This window comes from Oncorhynchus nerka, linkage group LG13 (genome assembly GCF_034236695.1).
Source record: "Oncorhynchus nerka isolate Pitt River linkage group LG13, Oner_Uvic_2.0, whole genome shotgun sequence".
NCBI lineage: Eukaryota > Metazoa > Chordata > Actinopteri > Salmoniformes > Salmonidae > Oncorhynchus > Oncorhynchus nerka.
The window spans coordinates 66,430,420-66,447,427 of record NC_088408.1 but is presented as its reverse complement, the minus strand read 5'-3'; the positions used below and the strand labels follow the sequence as shown (position 1 = coordinate 66,447,427).

Sequence of the window (17,008 nt, the reverse complement as noted above, 5' to 3'; positions counted from 1 at the left end):
ATGATGCGTCTTTTTATAATGGTGTAATAAAGTAAACCAATAATGTAACACTCTAAAACCACTTTCTTTAATGGCATGCCTATTTAAAGGCGTCGGCATGCGTCGGTTCGGCTGGCGCTTAGCTGAACTCTGCTAAGCGAACTGAACGAGTTTGCTCGTTTAATAGACCTTCGTTTGGGGAAAAACTAGAAAAATAATCTGCAATCGTACCATTTGTCCACCTTGAGATTCTGTAGCCAGCAGTCTGAATGCCTCAATAGTCTAAATGTATCTAAGAACTCAAATCGGTCTAACTTTGACGTTTTTGCCAAGGGGACAATAGTCGCGCAATTTTACATTAATGTTTGGTGCAGTATTTCTCAAGTAAAAAAAACACAATTGAAGGATCCTTACTGTTGACCAATCACCGACGAAGGGCGCAGGCTTTCAGCTTGCCTCGAGGGGAAAAATGTCGTGTGCACAATCAGCCCTCCCAAAAAACATTTCCGAAAACAAACTAACTTCGTTATATCACAAACAGTTTCGGATGGAAAGTGTGTGGACGCTTTGAAATGTCACACTTGAACTATTTGCGTCCATTGCCACAACAGACTTTGAGGGGGGGATACTATTGCAAATATCCAGTGTAGTCTGAGAAAATAAACTACATTTGAAGACTCACCTTGCAGTCATGTGATTAGCCAAATTCTAATCGCACAAATATTCAACAGGAGTTTCACTCCTTATAACAGGCCAATTTGCCTTAGAGTGGAGATGGAACCAGACTCTTAAAAAATATATATATATTTTTTTATTGTATTATTCATAATACAAAAATCACCTTACATTGCTACATCAAACATGTCTAACAAAACAAAAGACAGGTATTAACAAGAAAATACTCAAACATACAAAAAATATCAATAAAATAATACAAAAAATTAATGTTAGTACAATTGTATTTACTCTGAAAAAATCTTATGATTCAGGAAAATGTTATATCTGCGTTTTCTGTGAAAAAGGTGAGAATCTGTCTCACTTGTTCTTTGAATGTAAATTTGTGTCAGAATTTTGGGAAAACCTTGCAAAATACTTATTTACCATTATGAAAACTGCCTATGTTTTTGACATGAAAGATATGTTACTATTGCAATGATAACAAGACCACTGAAATGATTGTACTTTTTTATTTATTCTTGTTGCCAAATAGTTCATACACAAACAAAAAATCCATAATTCTATGCCAAAATGACATTTTTTTTATTTTTATTTAACTATTTTATTAAAACATTAACCCTAGTGAATAACAACAAGAATAACATTTCCCGAGATGGAACCAGACTAGTGTAGCCCCGCCCGCAACGACTGATGTATCCACAACAACATTACCCCTATGACCGCCAGAGAAGTATGGTTAAAGATTATCCAATATATTGACAAGATGGTCAAGTGACCACTCTAACAAACCGGGATCTAGACAAAACCTCCAGGGGACCATGAAGCAATGTCCAAAACACTTTAGGTGACCATTTTGTTTGCAGGATTATATGAACAACAAAAATTGCATGCCCTGGCACACACTCTCTCACTCCCTAATTTAGACAGACTGACTGAATCACTGATTGACTGGGGTTGTGGGTCTTACTGCTAAAATCAGGTTTAGAGCTAGGATTCAGGAACGTGGTTTGGTGTGTAGTCAGCTATTACTGAAGCATGACACTTGATATGCATGGAAAAAAAGTGAATATTATATTTGTTTAAGTTACACTATTCAAGGGAAAAAAATATCAATTTCAGAATATAATAATCAACACAATGTAACCATTATTACATTATGTGCAAAAGCATTATGTTATCCGTTTAGCAAATGTATTACATTTTTGCCAATTTATTTCATTATCAGAATTTATTACATTATAAATGCAAAAGTTATTACTTATTAGCTATTACTAATAAAGTGGCGCAGCGGTCTAAGGCACTGCATCTCAGTGCTAAAGGTGTCACTACAGACCCTGGTTTCGAAACCAGGCTGTATCACAACCGGCCGTGATTGGGAGTCCCATAGGGTGGTGCACAATTGGCCCAGCGTCATTCGGGTTAGGGTTTGGCCGGCGTAGGTCATCACTGTAAATAATCATTTATTTTTAACTGACTTGCCCTAAAATTACATTATCAGTTGCTACTGATATTTTTGCCTTTTTATAATATCTGGGTGATTCTGCAATTTCGGCACTTTGGCCCTGCAAGCTTTCAGAAAAGAAAACATATTGAAACACCATTTTACCAGTATTATAATTGTCTTTGATTTGTCTAGAAATAACATCTGATAATGCCTGCGATCGTACTATTCAGAAATGTATATATTATCAGATAGCCATAGACAAATGTACTTTCCATCACGCCATTAAACATACATTTTCGTTAAAAATGAAATATCATACAATTAATTTATAACATTTATTATACATGTGTACATTAACTTGTAATGAATATTATTTTCAGTGATTTAAGGTTTTCATAATATTAATAATTCAACACAATGCCTGAATGTATAAAATTAACTTTGTGACAGCTGAAAACATTTATTTATCATGAAAATAAGATATTTCCACCCAACCTTTTTGTAAGATTATGATAACAACCATATGATTTCCCTATCTAATCAATCAATGTAAATTATACATAATATACTAATTTACATCAAAAATATGGGTGTGGTGGAAATGACATCTATGTAAAAAAAAAAAAAAAAGGAAGGAAACAATATTTTATTGCAAACATTTTGAACAACCACTATTGTTAAACATTTAATTAATTTAAGACAAAGTAAGATTCCAAAAGCAGTCGGTTGGGCAGAGCTCAAGGAATTAGGCTAGTGTTTTTGAGAGATAGGCCCAGATTGCAGAGGGGTCATACATATAGAAGAGCTCAATGAGCAAAGTGAAACTGTATCATTTGTGGAATGTCCAACACAGGTGTGGAGGGTCACCTGCTTGTGAGAATCACCAAAGTGAACTGCCTGGATTTCACTGGTGTATTTACACAAGTAGTTCTCTGCAAAGTCAATATACATATGATCTCCTCTTTCCGCAGGTTCTCTTTTAATTCCCTTAGTTTGGAGTATTGATGTCGCATGTTGTACACGTGTTTCCCCAACTTCTCTTTCAATCCTTTGGAGAAGTCCTCCAGTAGAATGTGCAGTGTGACACATACCTTCTCTTTTAATCCTTTGGAGAAGTCCTCCAGTAGAATCTACAGTGTGCCACATACCATCTCTATTACTGTCAAATGTGCAGTGAACTTCTCCACGTTTCCCTCTTTGTTTTTCCATCTCTCTCTTCAGCTTTGTTTTTCTGCTCACCAACATCAAAGTCAGATGTTATAAGCTTTTATGCATGGCAAAGGGAGCAGTCTGTTTACATGAACGTTTTGTTCAGGTTCGCACTGCACGAAGACTCAATAAGGTTCTCAATGTTGCTGCAGCTGATCACTGTGATACTAAGGTTGTCCACCATGAACTGGATATTGGCATGGGTTTTGTAGAGGCATGTGTCCCTATCCTTGACTGTTGGCTTGACAACTCAAAAAGGACATATTTTGCAGATTTCTTTGTTGGACATTTTAATCTCGGAATATTCCCTCTTAAACTTCTGATAAAGGTTCTGAATTGTGTCACAAGAAGAGCTTCTGCTTTTTCTTCTTGTTCCTTGTTAGTGTGTCCTTTTCCTCTGTTGTTGCTCTACTGTTGACATCACGTTCATAGAATCTAGTGATTTTCTCTTCTGTGGCTGTGCTAATTATGTTACACTGCTTTTTCATGGAATTTTGAAGACTTGTTGGCCTGTTTTCATTTGCTCTTTAAACCAGGCCACACTTTCTCAGGATGTTGCCTCTGAGCATTTTTGAAGCCACTTGTTTGTCAATGGCACTGTGCATTGTTTTATACTTTTGCTTTACCTCTGCAATGATGGCATTTTTAAAACAATAAAATCCTTCCTGAGTTCTTCGAAGTTCCCTTCATTTGCTGTTTTGTCTTTTTGGGGAATCGTGTCTCTTTTTTTTCTATGTCTGTGCTGTTTTATGTGGCATCTTCTAAAACAAAAACACTACTTAGGTTTTCAACTTGTGCACACATTGGAGCATTTTCTAGATTCAATTAATTTAAAACATTATTAAATAAGCCTAAAGTAAAAAATAACATTATGGATTTTTGTCATTTCCGTAATTTACAGCAGTTAAGTTTGTGATGGAAATTACAGACTTCTTAGCATGTTTTGGCTAGTATTAGAGCTAGCATAGAGTTTACACTAAATAAATAAAATGCACTTTTCCCCAAAAAATTATACCACCAATTAAATAAATTATAGCCTGTTTGGAAATGACTGACATTAAAAATATTCTCTACACAAGCAATATTTACCTCGATTTTTCTAAAACTTCTGGACATCACATCTGGAACAACTGTTTGGACATGTGTTTCAATGTTGCAATAAGTTTCCTTGGTAACTAAATTAACATTCTCTTGACATAACTTTATTAATGAGGAATTTGCCCTCAGTAGTGAAAATGACACCACTACCAAAGGACAGGTATATTTTGTGTAAATAACAATATAAAAGGCATACTCACAATACATATTGATATACATTTTATTTAATTGACTATTTCTTTAGTAGATAACATTATATAATGTGTAATTATTCACGTTTTCTTATAGAAAAACATAGTAGAAGCTCAAAAGTCTGGGTCAGGGACAAGGGCAAAACAGTGAAATTGAGGTATAAAATGCATCTGAAAAGTTGCTAAAATACTTGACAGATCTGGGGTGATTGTAGTGTGAATTTAACATATTAAATAAAATCCCCAAAATGTACCTTGAGAACATAGAAATGACCTTCACCCATCTAGGAATAATTAAGAATGGATTTAGCACACTATATTTTTAACCAAAATATCTACCTGCCTCTGCCTCAGTTGCGAAATCAAGATGTCATTATTCACAAACAATATTCGTAAGAATAGTGGAGTAAATGTTTTTCTGTATGAGGAAAGCAAGAAGACCTGACTAAATCTGTCCTTGACATACCTCCTATCAGCCAACTATTTTGACCCTTTTTGGAAGGTTTAGAGAAGGAAAGTAAACACACACAGACTTGAGATTACCTTCTAAATTAGTATATATGTGCACAGTTAACGTTTTAGGTTGTGTATCAATTGCAAAGATATTCCAAAAATCTACCACCTGTAGGGTTCCACTCCACGTGGTGATCATGCGTTGTAATGAACCGGAAGTGACAAGTACTTCCTAGTTCGAGACCGGCAAGATGGCAGCGGACACGCAGGTTTGTGTCGCTGATGTTTAAAATTATGCGGATTCCTCCTCGAGAATATGTCGACCAATTACTTTTGACAATGAAGATGTTATGAGGGATAATTACTTTGTGTCTGTCTGTTTTTCTGTTAAGAAAATAGATGTAAACAGTCTATCCAGCTGGGTAAGCTAGCTAGCTAGCAACCTGGCTAGTATAGTTACGTTACATGCGGAGAGTGCAGGGGTTTAATAATGACTCCAAACGTTTCTATTGGACAGGTTCAGCAAATCGGGAGGGACGTACCTGCAACTGTCCAATAGAAACACTCGTTTTCGTTGAAAAACAATGACAAGTTACCACTATTTGGAGTAATGTATATACCCCAGGGGTGTATTCACTAGGAACCAAACGTAACGAAACCAGGAGGAACCTACCTTGATTTGTCCAATATGAACTCTCGTTGTCGTTGGACAATGTTCCGTTTTGTAACTGTTTGGACTAATGATTACACCGCACATAGCTCTGATTTAGCCACTACAAGCGTAGCCGACTCAACTCGACGATTTGCGATGGAGTTGAGCGGCGAATATTGTGGGCGGACTGGAGTTCTGACACACAACATTACGTTAAAAAAACTGCATTTGAGTACACGAAATTTCCATGTTTCATAGTTCCTACAAGCATTTGAACACGGCAACAAAGAATAGCCTCAATTTACACAAGATAATTTCATGTTTTTTATTTCATTTTATGTGACGTCGGCGCTCCAGTCCGCCCACACTAGTCGCCGCTCAACTCCATCATAAATCGTGGAGTTGAGTTTAGTCGGCTCCTAATAGCAAGACGTGGCCAGCTAGCTGTTGTTAGCTAACTATTAAGCGAATTTTCTTGTGCATATTGGTAACCAACTCCGTTGATTAAGATGCATCGAAATGCCAACTGTTGTAGCTAGATGAGCAAGTTTTAGCCAGCCTAACTAATTTACTTGTTAATTTGAATGAAGCATTTCACAAAGTTCTTTGTTTTTTACAGACAATTTTTGTTGGAACATTTTGCTAAATAAAATGTTTTGATTGTTAAGAGTGGTCTCATTTTCTGCCCGATGTCAAATCAGAAAATTAGTTTTTCATCCTGATCAATTGGAGACGTCTGGCAAAGTTATAACTTAAAACATATTTTTTTAGGGATGGGGCGGCAGGGTAGCCTAGTGGTTCGAGCGTTGGACTAGTAACCAAAAGGTTGCATGTTCAAATCCCCCAGCTGACAAGGTACAAATCTGTCATTCTGCCCCTGAACAGGCATTTAACCCACTGTTCCTAGGCCGTCATTGAAAATAAGATTTTGTTCTTAACTGACTGACTTGCCTAGTTAAATAAAGTTTTTTTTTTTAAGTGGTACAAATGATTTACGTTTCCCCAGTGACATACATTGCCAGACACAGCTTTATTTTTTGATTTTGGGTGTCTGTATTGCAACAGGTTTCAGACACGCTGAAGAAATTTGCTGTGAAAGTGACCACAGCCAGTGTAAGAGAGCGCAAAGAGGTCCTTGGCGAGTTGAAGCAGTGCATTAGTGGCAAAGGTGAGAAGACATATACCCCAGTCGGCATAATTGTTTTATTTTCGGCTCTCACTCCTTGTGTAGTATTTGGCTTGGATGGTCAAGATTATAGCAAACTGGTGTCAGTGATTGACAATGATGTGTATGTGTGTCCTTACAGAGCTACCAGAGACAGCCATTAAAGGGCTATGCAAGCTCTTCTGTCTCACTCCACACAGATACAGGTAGGTGCCTTCAATTAGCCTACTGCTATTTAGGATTCCCCAGTTAGTAATTTGTTAAATCAAATCAAAGTTTATTTGTCACGTGCGCTGAATACAACAGGTAAACCTTACAGTGAAATGCTTACTTAGTCTCTAACCAATAGTGCAAAAAGGGTATTAGGTGAACACTAGGTAGGTAAAGAAATAAAAACAACAGTAAAAAGACAGGCTATATACAGTAGCGAGGCTACATACAGACACCGGTTAGTCAGGCTGATTGAGGTAGTATGTACATGTAGATATGGTTAAAGTGACTATGCATATATGATGAACAGAGAGTAGCAGTAGTGTAAAAGAGGGGTTGGCGGGTGGTGGGACACAATGCAGATAGCCCGGGTAGCCAATGTGTGGGAGCACTGGTTGATCGGCCCAGTTGGGATAGTATGTACATTAATGTATAGTTAAAGTGACTATACATATATGATAAACAGAGTACAGCAGTAGCGTATAAAGAGGGGTTGGGGGGGGCACACAATGCAAATAGTCCTGGTAGCCATTTGATTACCTGTTCAGGAGTCTGATGGCTTGGGGGTAAAAACTGTTGAGAAGCCTTTTTGTCCAAGACTTGGCACTCCGGTACCGCTTGCCATGCGGAAGTAGAGAGAACAGTCTATGAATGGGGTGGCTGGGGAATTTTTAGAGCCATCCTCTGACACCGCCTGGTGTAGAGGTTCTGGATGGCAGGCGGCTTAGCCCCAGTGATGTACTGGGTCGTACGCACTACCCTCTGAAGTGCCTTGCGGTCAGAGGCTGAGCAATTGCCGTACCAGGCAGTGATGCAACCAGTCAGGCAGGATGCTCTCGATGTTGAAGCTGTAGAACCTTTTGAGGATCTCAGGACCCATGCCAATTCTTTTTAGTTTCCTGAGGGGGAATAGGCTTTGTCGTGCCCTCTTCACGACTGTCTTGGTGTGTTTGGACCATTCTAGTTTGTTGTTGATGTGGACACCAAGGAACTTAACTCTCAACCTGCTCCATTACAGCCCCGTCGATGAGAATGGGGGCGTGCTCGGTACTCCTTTTCCTGTAGTCCACAATAAACTCCTTTGTTTAGTCCTTAGTAGTGTGTGTTGTGTTAAAATGAAAACGTTGGCTACTCTGTAGGGATGCTGCATCTCGACGAGCCCTCCTCTCAGTTATTGGCCTATTGGCCGAGTCTCAACCTGAAATCCTAGCAACCAGCCTCCTCCACTGCCTCCTCAACAGTGGTGTTATCAGCAAGAATGGAGCACCCAGGTAGGACATGGGGAAAGGTAGAGGGCCAAGGCCAAATGCCTTGTATCAGTTTGTATATCCATTTACAGTGTGCTATGTGCAATATCTTATTAATTCAACCACATATTGAATACCTTGTTTTGGTTCCTTGTCCATCTACATTTACATTTAAGTCATTTAGCAGACGCTCTTATCCAGAGCGACTTACAACTGTTATATGTTGTGGTGTTGTCAGTAAGAGTACAGGCTCGGCTGCCTTTACCGGGCTGGCCTGGACCTGCCTGCTGGTTCGCTCTGTGTTTTCGGCTCCAGAGAAAAGAGAGGGCCCCATCTGGAAGAAACTGGTAAGTGAACGAGGACAATGCTTATAGAAGCCGTGCCTTTCTCTATACTGTGAAACAATTTCAGCATGTCAGTTATCAGTATGCTTTCTAGTTCCACACCATTTGTGGGAGATGTTTGATTTGGACTTTTCTGCATTCATTCATCCATGATTCACTATCTTTCCTCTGACAGGTGGAGGTCCAGAGTTTGCTGCTGGCTGAGGTGGTGGGTGGGGCTCAAGCGCCAGCACTGAAGTCAACCCTGAAGAACCTGAGCAACATGTGGAAAAAGGTAAGGATGGTGTGGAGTTGGCGTTCAAGGAATGACCCGACAGTTCTAAGAAATATTTGGGCAAAGTCACCATGGTCCAGTGTATAATCCCTATATTGGATCTGCTGTGATTTAGAACGCTTGTCTCTGCTGTTTTTACCAGAACCCTGGCCTGGCTGATCAGTATATAAGCACCATTTTGACTCTGGAACAGAACCCCAGCTCACTGGCTCTGCTTGGGGTGTGTCTAGACTTCTGCACAACTCACAAAGACATGGCCACTGTAGAGAAACACAAGGTGAGTCTGATATTAGTTGAATTCAGTATATTCTATATTTTTTGCAGATTGAGTCAGTACATATGCTCACATTTGAAATCTCTAACCACGCCTGTATTCTGTTTTCAGAGTGCCGTATTGGACCTGTATATGAAGGCAGTCCTCATGAGCAAGACTAGACCACACCAACACATACTGGTGAGTGAAGCTGGACTGCCGCTTCTCAGGGAGATCAAAAGATTGGTGTTCACAACCTAAAGACCACCCATCGCCACAATTGATGTGTATTGTGAAATATCTTTTGGGTGTTGGTGCTGAACATTCTTCTCTGTAATGTGTTTTGTGTTCCTCTGCAGGACAAGAGTGGTTCGCTGCTGCGGCATGTTTCCCACTCTGAGTTCAAGGTGCTGCTGCTGCCTGCCCTGCAGAAGGCTATGCTCCGCAGCCCAGAGAATGCCATGCAGAGTGAGTACAGTAGCTAATATCATAACCAATACCGCAACATACTTTTGTGTATATTCTATATTATGTATTGTAGTTTTGTCCTTTTCAAGATATATTTTCCCCTCTCCTTCAGCCGTCTCCTGTCTACTAGCTTCAGTGACACTTGACCTCAGTCAGTATGCCATGGATATTGGAAAAGGCATTGCAAGTAAGTCATGCCTTTTATATCTAGAAATGTAGCTATTTGAGGATGTGTGTGTGTGTGTGTGTGTAAAACCAGGCTGTGCTATGCGTTTCAGGCCAGCTGAAGGCCAATAACCCCCAGCTGATGGAGCAGGCAGTGCAGGCCATGCAGAACCTGGCCAAGCAGTGTAGTGACCCAAGTGCTGTACAGGACGTCGTCACACACCTCTTCAGCATCCTGGGAGGCAAGGACAGCGCACACACTTTCACCTAAGAAACATTTGAGCACATAAGGCAGCACCTAGTGTAAAGTATCTTTTTGCACTAACAGAACTGTGTGTTTTTCAGGGTCAGAGGGGAAGCTCACAGCGTTCGGCCAGAAGATGAGTGTGCTGTCAGGTAACGTTGTCCCAAGTGTCCTGTCTTTCATAACCCGCACTTAGTATGTTTGTCTTGCAGACAGATGGATGTTGTCTTTTAACCACTGTTTTGATTGCTTTTGACTTGTTCTGCCCAGGTATCGGCAGCTGCAGCCGTCATGCTGTGTCGGGCACCTCCAGCCAAATGCTCAGCTCTGCAGTCGCTGTGCTGTTTATCCCTTATCTGCAACAAGAAGGTAAGAACTATGTCTCATTCCTTCCTCCTTCTCATTCCCTTCGTCCGTAAAGAGAGAGGTGCTCATGTGATTGTCTCTGTCAGTCCATGAGGGTACCCTGGTGCACGCGGTGGCTGTTCTGTCTCAGTGGAGTGGGCGGCTCACAGTGGAGGTCCCCAAGGCTCTGCTGGAATGGTTCAAGAAGGCCTTCACCCTCAAGACCTCCACCTCTCTTGTCCGCCACGCATACCTGCAGGCCATGCTGGGGGCTTTCAAAGGTCAGTTAGTCACAGGCGCTGGGCAACTTTGTTATTTGTGTGTGTGTGTGCATTGATCCAGTTCTACAGCATGCAGGAGGCACAGTGTCATAGTCCTGACCCCTCTCTCCTCCCCAGGTGACACTCTGGGACAGGCGTCTGACCTCGTGCCCCTCCTCCTCCAGACACTGGAGAAGGCTGCGGCCCAGAACTCCCAGCATGCCCTGCTGTCAGAGGGTGTGGCTGCTGCCGTTCTCCTGAGTCGACTGTCTCTGCTGGAGACTCAGACAGGTGAGTGAATCTACAGTAGGATCATGACACTCCATGAGATTAATGAAGTCCTAGATCTTTCACTCTGTTGAATGAGGTTGACTGTAGGGGACAGCATCCTTGTTCATCAGTTTGGAGACTGACATAAAATGGTGTGTTTTTTTGTTTTTGCTGCAGAGGCCAAGTTGGCTGGCTTCTGGACCCTGATCCTGGATGAGAAGAAACCCTTATTCACCACAGAGAAGTTCCTCTCCCAGGCCAGTGAGGAAGGTGAGGCAGAAACAAACAATACACAAATATGCCAACGATCAGTCATCACACAAGTGTCAAGATATGGAATGACATTGAGCAGTAAACCCGGCTTCTTTCACCTCAGCTCTGTGCACAGTGATACAGCTGTGTGAGAGACTTTTCCTGGACCACTCCCACAGACTCACCAATGGCAAATCACAGTAAGTGACTTTGACGCTGGTCAAGCATAGCGGTTTTCCAAACATTGTCCCCATTCTCCTCTTACTGTAACTCAATTGCTCCCCTTTCCTTAGGATGTACCACCGTGCCACTGTGGCAGTGCTGCTGTCTCGTAGTTGGTGTGTGCGGAAGCGGGCACAGCAGATCGTGAAGAAGCTGCTCTCCCTGAGCGGCTCCGGCCTAGCCTACGGCCTTCTGGGAGAACTCAGAGTGGTCATCAACAAACACAAGGTAAGAATAGTTGACGATGGGATGCACTACACATTTGAATGGATTTGTAGTGTCAGGTCTCACTTCAGTGTTACTATAAACTAGTAATGACTGAATAATTAAATTGTGATGTTAGACATGGATCTTATTTTCTTTCTATTTGTAGAGTATTCTCTACATTTTGTGTTTGTCATAAACCAGGTTTCCATCCAACCTTCTTATGTGAGTAAAGTAGTCAGGTCAAAAAATGTCACGACAGGTCTGATGGAAACAACAAGTTTATCTGTAAACTTTCCAAATGTCTGCAGAACAAAATACACTAGACAGGGTGAGATCTTTTTGTGCCTGTAAAGTTAATTATGCGAGAAATGGCGTCAGAAACGCATTATTGCGCAAATATTGATATAATAACCATCATATCGAATTAAACATGGAGTCACATGATGTGTTGTGGTCCTCCCACTACGGCTCTGGAAACCATGCAGTTTATTAGGCTGCAGATGAAATAAGTTATGAATAACTTCACAGAGTAATGCTGCTTTCCAGTAAATATGGAATATCTTATTCTGGTGACATGATTATCGACGCTTGGCTGCCATTTGACAAATAAAAAGAATAATAGGAGTGTAGGTATCTGTGAGCTGTTGTTGAGCTGACAAACCACCACCAAAGTGGGCACGTTCACTATATAATGCAAACATTTTTCTGACAAAACGATCTATAGATTAGAAAATTTGATGGAAACCCATTTACTTGTATTTATTTATTCAGTACATGGGAATTTAACCGCTAATGTTTTTTTAATGTGCACTACATCGTCACTCACAGATTTTTTATCAGCAACGAGTCAATTTGATGGGAATCAAATTTTCCCACCATCTCTGTTGGGAAAATGCGCATATTGTTTTTATGCATATTTTATTTGCATGAAAATCTGTGGCCAATTGGATGGAAACCTAGCTACTGACTAAATACTGCATCTTTATCTTTCCCCAGGTCTTGCCTCAGGAGGTGCTGCAGGCGGAGTCAGGGGAGTTGTCTGAGGTGGGCAAGGCCTACAGTCCCCCTCGCGTCCTGCTGGAAGCGCTGTGTGTGGTGTGCTCTGTAGCTGGCCAGTGGAGCGACCCGGCCGAGGCAGACAAGATGGCCATGGAGATCCTCATTGTTACCCACCATCCCTCCATAGGTCTGTTGGATTACACTATAGCATGTTTCACACTACAGTTTGTATAAACTCACTTCTAGTACTGACGTATGTTCTCCTCTCCTCCGATGCAGTTGCAGCTCGACCCGGGCTGTGGCCTTACCTGCTGTCCAGCATGAACATCAAAGCCCATGAGTTCATCGACAAGAACCTGGATGACATTCTGCCACGGCTGCTGGAGGCCAACGCTGACAATCAGGTCAGAACATATTTCTCATAGTGACATCCTTATATCAGATGTACACATTACAATACACATACATACTTACACTCACAGCCAAGGGTTGGTTCAGGCCCACTTTTGCTCTTGTGATTAGTTGAGACAAGCCTATGATCCAACTTGACCTGTTCTCTTATTGGCTGACTGATGGTCGGTCCTCTTGTTTCTCCAGGCTGTAAGGAATGCGGTTGGTGCCCTGTCCGGTCTCTCTCCTATCAAGCTGTTGCCGCGGGTGATGGAGCATGTGAAACAGTGGCTGTCCAATCCGGCGCTGCGGCAGGTCACCAGAGAGGAGTACGCCATCATGCTCACCCCTGAGGGAGAGCTGTATGACAAGAGCATTATCCAGAGGTAGGACACAAACACACTGTATTACTACTGTAAGAGGTGTTCTGTGGGTTTACCATTGTAAACACTTATCATTGATCCAAAACACCTTGGCTATGTTGATTTCTTTGTTGTTGCTTGTAAGGCTTGTTTCAACATTTCATTCTCTTCCTGTGCAGTGCCCAGCAAGAGAGCACTAAGAAGGGCAACATGAAGAGGGAGAACAAGGCCTACTCGTATAAGGAACAGATCATAGAACTGGAGCTGCAGGAGGTGAGACTGGGGGACTGTGATTGATGGGGACTAGATGCACTCCTACCTCATCTTATGGGTTACTAGATACAGGAGCATATTGGAACCGTTTGATCCTCCTCTGTTAACGTATCAGATCATTTTAGTAGGTTGAATTATGATGGAACCATTATATAATTGAAGAAAGTAGATTTGAAATTCACTGGGATTTTGATGATGTGGTTTAGGAGATCAAGAAGAAGAAAGGAATCAAAGACGAGTTGCAGCTGACCAGCAAACAGAAGGAGATGATGCAAGCCCAGCTGGAGAAAGAGTCCTCCATTCGCAAGAGACTACAGGGGGTACGGCTAGATATTTGAACACGTACCCCGTTTCTCAAACTTTAGATTCTGGACATTGACATAATAATATTCCTGTTTGATTGATCATTGATTGTTGTGTGGTTGTCAGTTGGACATGGAGCTGCGGTGTGCGGTGGGTCTGCTGGAGGCAACGTTGATCCAGAAGCCTCCCCAGATCTCCTGGCAGCTCCCAGGGGTCCTCCAGGTCCTACTGCCTCTCCTCCACTCCCCCTTGGCCGCCCCACGCCTGCAGCAGGCCTTCCTTGGCATAGGAGCCTGTCTCATTTCCAAGGAGCTGCACTACCTGGGTACATGGACTACTACACTAGGGAGAGCTACTACACTAGGGAGAGCTATTTCTCACTATGTTCTTGCCCACACACCTACATATCTCAAGTTGTCTGATCTGTGGAGGGAAATAGTTTCGGTGAGGAAACTTCCTTTAACCTCCTGCATGTTCTACTCCCGGCCTTCTCCACAGCTGTGCTGGTGGGCCAGGTGACGCTGCGCCTGATGAAACCTGAGTGTGATCTGGACGAGGCCTGGGGACAGGAGGATCTAGATACAGCCACCCAGCGCACTGTCGGCCTGCTGCACATGCACACTGTCCCACACAGAGAGGGCAAGGGTGGTGGTGAGGACACACACGCAGGGAGAGGGCGAGACAATAGTGACAAATACACATCAAGGACGTAGTGCAAGTATATTACCTGCAGATGGGCTAATGCGCTGATCCTGTTGTTTCAGACATGGCTCCACTGTCTGCCCCAGCCTTCTCCTTCTGTTTCCCCCTGCTCAACACCGTGCTCAGGGACTCCTCAGGCAGTACCGAGGAGACGGAGAGCATGCAGGTCCGTGCCCTGCAGGTCATCAATGTGCACGCTCAACTCCGCGCCGAGGTTGACACTACAGATATACTCATCGATGAGGTAAGAGTTCATCAAGTTGGGCCTCCCGAGTGGCACAGCGGTATAAAGCACTGCATCGCAGTGCTTGAGGCGTCACTCCCAGGTTCTATCCTGGGCTGTATCGCAACCGGTCGTGATCGGGAATCCCATAGGGCGGCGCAGAATTGACCCAGTGTGGTCCGGGTTAGGGGAGGGTTTGGCCCAGCGTGGTCCGGGTTAGGGGAGGGTTTGGCCCCGCGTCGTCCGGGTTAGGGGAGGGTTTGGCCCAGCGTCGTCCGGGTTAGGGGAGGGTTTGGCCCAGCGTCGTCCGGGTTAGGGGAGGGTTTGGCCCAGGTCGTCCGGGTTAGGGGAGGGTTTGGCCCAGGGTCGTCCGGGTTAGGGGAGGGTTTGGCCGGGGCGGCTTTACTTGGCTCATCGCGCCCTAGCGACTCCTTGTGGCGGGCTGCAGGTTGACCTTGGTCGTCAGTTGAACAGTTTCCTCCGACACATTGATGCGGCTGTCTTCTGGGTTAAGTTGGTGGATGTTTTGGAGGACGCATGACTCAACCTTCGCCTCCTGAGCCCGTTGGGGGGAGTTGCAGCGATGAGACATGATCGAAACTGGGGAGGAAAAAGAGCTAAAATCCAAAAACCAAAATAAAAGTTTGAGTTTAGCAGTTGTCACCTCCCATTGTCTGAGGCGTCTCCTATCAATATATATATACTTGTCCTCTCTTCCTAAACTCTCCACTCTATCGTAGACAAAGGGCTTATGTTTGTATGATATGTTTCTTGTCTCTGTCTCTCAGAATGGACCTGAGCTGCTACCTCGTTTCGGTATGCTGCTGCTCCTGACCAGAGTCATCTCCACTGCAGCACCCAGACTGCAGGTACACCATGCTTCTATTAGCCTGACAACGACGCACTAAATTCTTCTGCTGCTCGGTCCAATGCCGCTACATACTTTCGTCTGAGACTTCTATCATAGAAGTCGTTTGTGGCGGCAATCAGTGATTGGATCGTCTCTAACTAATCAGAGTATCAAAGCCAATGACAAATTTTCAAACTGCCGCTCTGGCCCAACCCATTGGTTTATAGACCAATCAGGCAGCCCCGCATGTGTTTGCATTTGGTAAAGGGTCAAGGAGGTACACGGATCCAGACTCATTGTGGAGAAGAAACTAACGCCCGGAAGGAGTCTGGGTGGCCAGGCAATGCTTCTACCACATTTACAGACAAATACTAGTCATTAGAGCTATCACGTACGTTCATACTGTGTGTGTGTGTTTCAGGTGCTGGCGTCCCAGTGTCTGACGGCGGTGTGTGCCAGTGGAGGAGGAGAGAAGGGCTGTGCTCTGGCTGAGCAGGATGAGATCGACGTCCTGCTGGAGGCTCTGCTCTCCCCCTGCTTCTCTGTCAGAGACGCTGCCCTCAGGGTGAGGAAATAGGAAACCGCTTCCACCCCAAAGACATAAGACTGCTGAACAGTTCATTAAACGGCTACCCGGACTTTCTGCTTTTCATACCCTACCTACATGTACACATTACCTCAATGATTCACCCCAACTACCTCGTACACCAGCACACTGACTCGTTACCTCTTGTATTGAATGTCAACCCTCATTATTGTTATTTTATTGTTATACTATTTTATTTTGTATCAATTTGTTCATGTTCTCTTTAACAAATTGTTGGGAAAGGGCTCGTTATTAAGCATTTTGCTGTAAAGTCTACACTTGCTGTATTCAGGCACATGACAAATGCGATTTGATTAGTGTGTCTGTATGTACTGTGCGTAATTACTGTGCGTGGGTCTTTGGATGTGTGTTAATGTCCCCCCGTCCCCCCCAGGGCCTGACGGAGATGGAGATGGCTCTCCCTACAGAAAGTACAGATGCCAGTGGTCTGAGTGTCCTCCGCAGGCTGTGGGTGTCCAGGTTTGATGTGGAGGAGGAGGGAAGGACTCTGGCTGAGAAGTGAGTAGCTAATGTTGTCCCATCCATGTAATACTTTTCAGATAATATTAATACTTTGCATAAAGGATATAGCTCCCCTCTTCAGAATGACTTTGCTTTTGTGAAGTAGCGTGTCTCCCATCTCACGTTGCGTAGCTGCTGTGACTGACCATACCTCTCTGCTCCCCTTCT

General features: G+C 43.2%; 1 protein-coding gene across 1 annotated transcript in view; it reads left to right on the top strand.

The window, feature by feature from the left end:
- Window positions 1-5,228: 5,228 nt before the first annotated feature.
- Window positions 5,229-17,008, top strand: part of LOC115139928 (stalled ribosome sensor GCN1-like) — a 45,940-nt gene continuing 34,160 nt past the window's right edge. Inside the window, exons 1-29 of the mRNA XM_029677812.2 lie at window positions 5,229-5,321; window positions 6,770-6,872; window positions 7,012-7,075; window positions 8,219-8,350; window positions 8,565-8,673; window positions 8,846-8,944; window positions 9,087-9,221; window positions 9,330-9,398; window positions 9,557-9,665; window positions 9,778-9,852; window positions 9,944-10,072; window positions 10,176-10,226; window positions 10,345-10,443; window positions 10,527-10,700; window positions 10,818-10,970; window positions 11,127-11,219; window positions 11,326-11,401; window positions 11,495-11,651; window positions 12,627-12,816; window positions 12,909-13,033; window positions 13,227-13,405; window positions 13,561-13,654; window positions 13,861-13,974; window positions 14,084-14,282; window positions 14,456-14,608; window positions 14,722-14,903; window positions 15,671-15,751; window positions 16,154-16,297; window positions 16,713-16,837. Of these exons, the coding sequence (XP_029533672.1) occupies window positions 5,304-5,321; window positions 6,770-6,872; window positions 7,012-7,075; window positions 8,219-8,350; window positions 8,565-8,673; window positions 8,846-8,944; window positions 9,087-9,221; window positions 9,330-9,398; window positions 9,557-9,665; window positions 9,778-9,852; window positions 9,944-10,072; window positions 10,176-10,226; window positions 10,345-10,443; window positions 10,527-10,700; window positions 10,818-10,970; window positions 11,127-11,219; window positions 11,326-11,401; window positions 11,495-11,651; window positions 12,627-12,816; window positions 12,909-13,033; window positions 13,227-13,405; window positions 13,561-13,654; window positions 13,861-13,974; window positions 14,084-14,282; window positions 14,456-14,608; window positions 14,722-14,903; window positions 15,671-15,751; window positions 16,154-16,297; window positions 16,713-16,837 (3,431 nt within the window). The 5' untranslated portion in view covers window positions 5,229-5,303. The remainder of the gene's footprint in view (window positions 5,322-6,769; window positions 6,873-7,011; window positions 7,076-8,218; window positions 8,351-8,564; window positions 8,674-8,845; window positions 8,945-9,086; window positions 9,222-9,329; window positions 9,399-9,556; window positions 9,666-9,777; window positions 9,853-9,943; window positions 10,073-10,175; window positions 10,227-10,344; window positions 10,444-10,526; window positions 10,701-10,817; window positions 10,971-11,126; window positions 11,220-11,325; window positions 11,402-11,494; window positions 11,652-12,626; window positions 12,817-12,908; window positions 13,034-13,226; window positions 13,406-13,560; window positions 13,655-13,860; window positions 13,975-14,083; window positions 14,283-14,455; window positions 14,609-14,721; window positions 14,904-15,670; window positions 15,752-16,153; window positions 16,298-16,712; window positions 16,838-17,008) is intronic.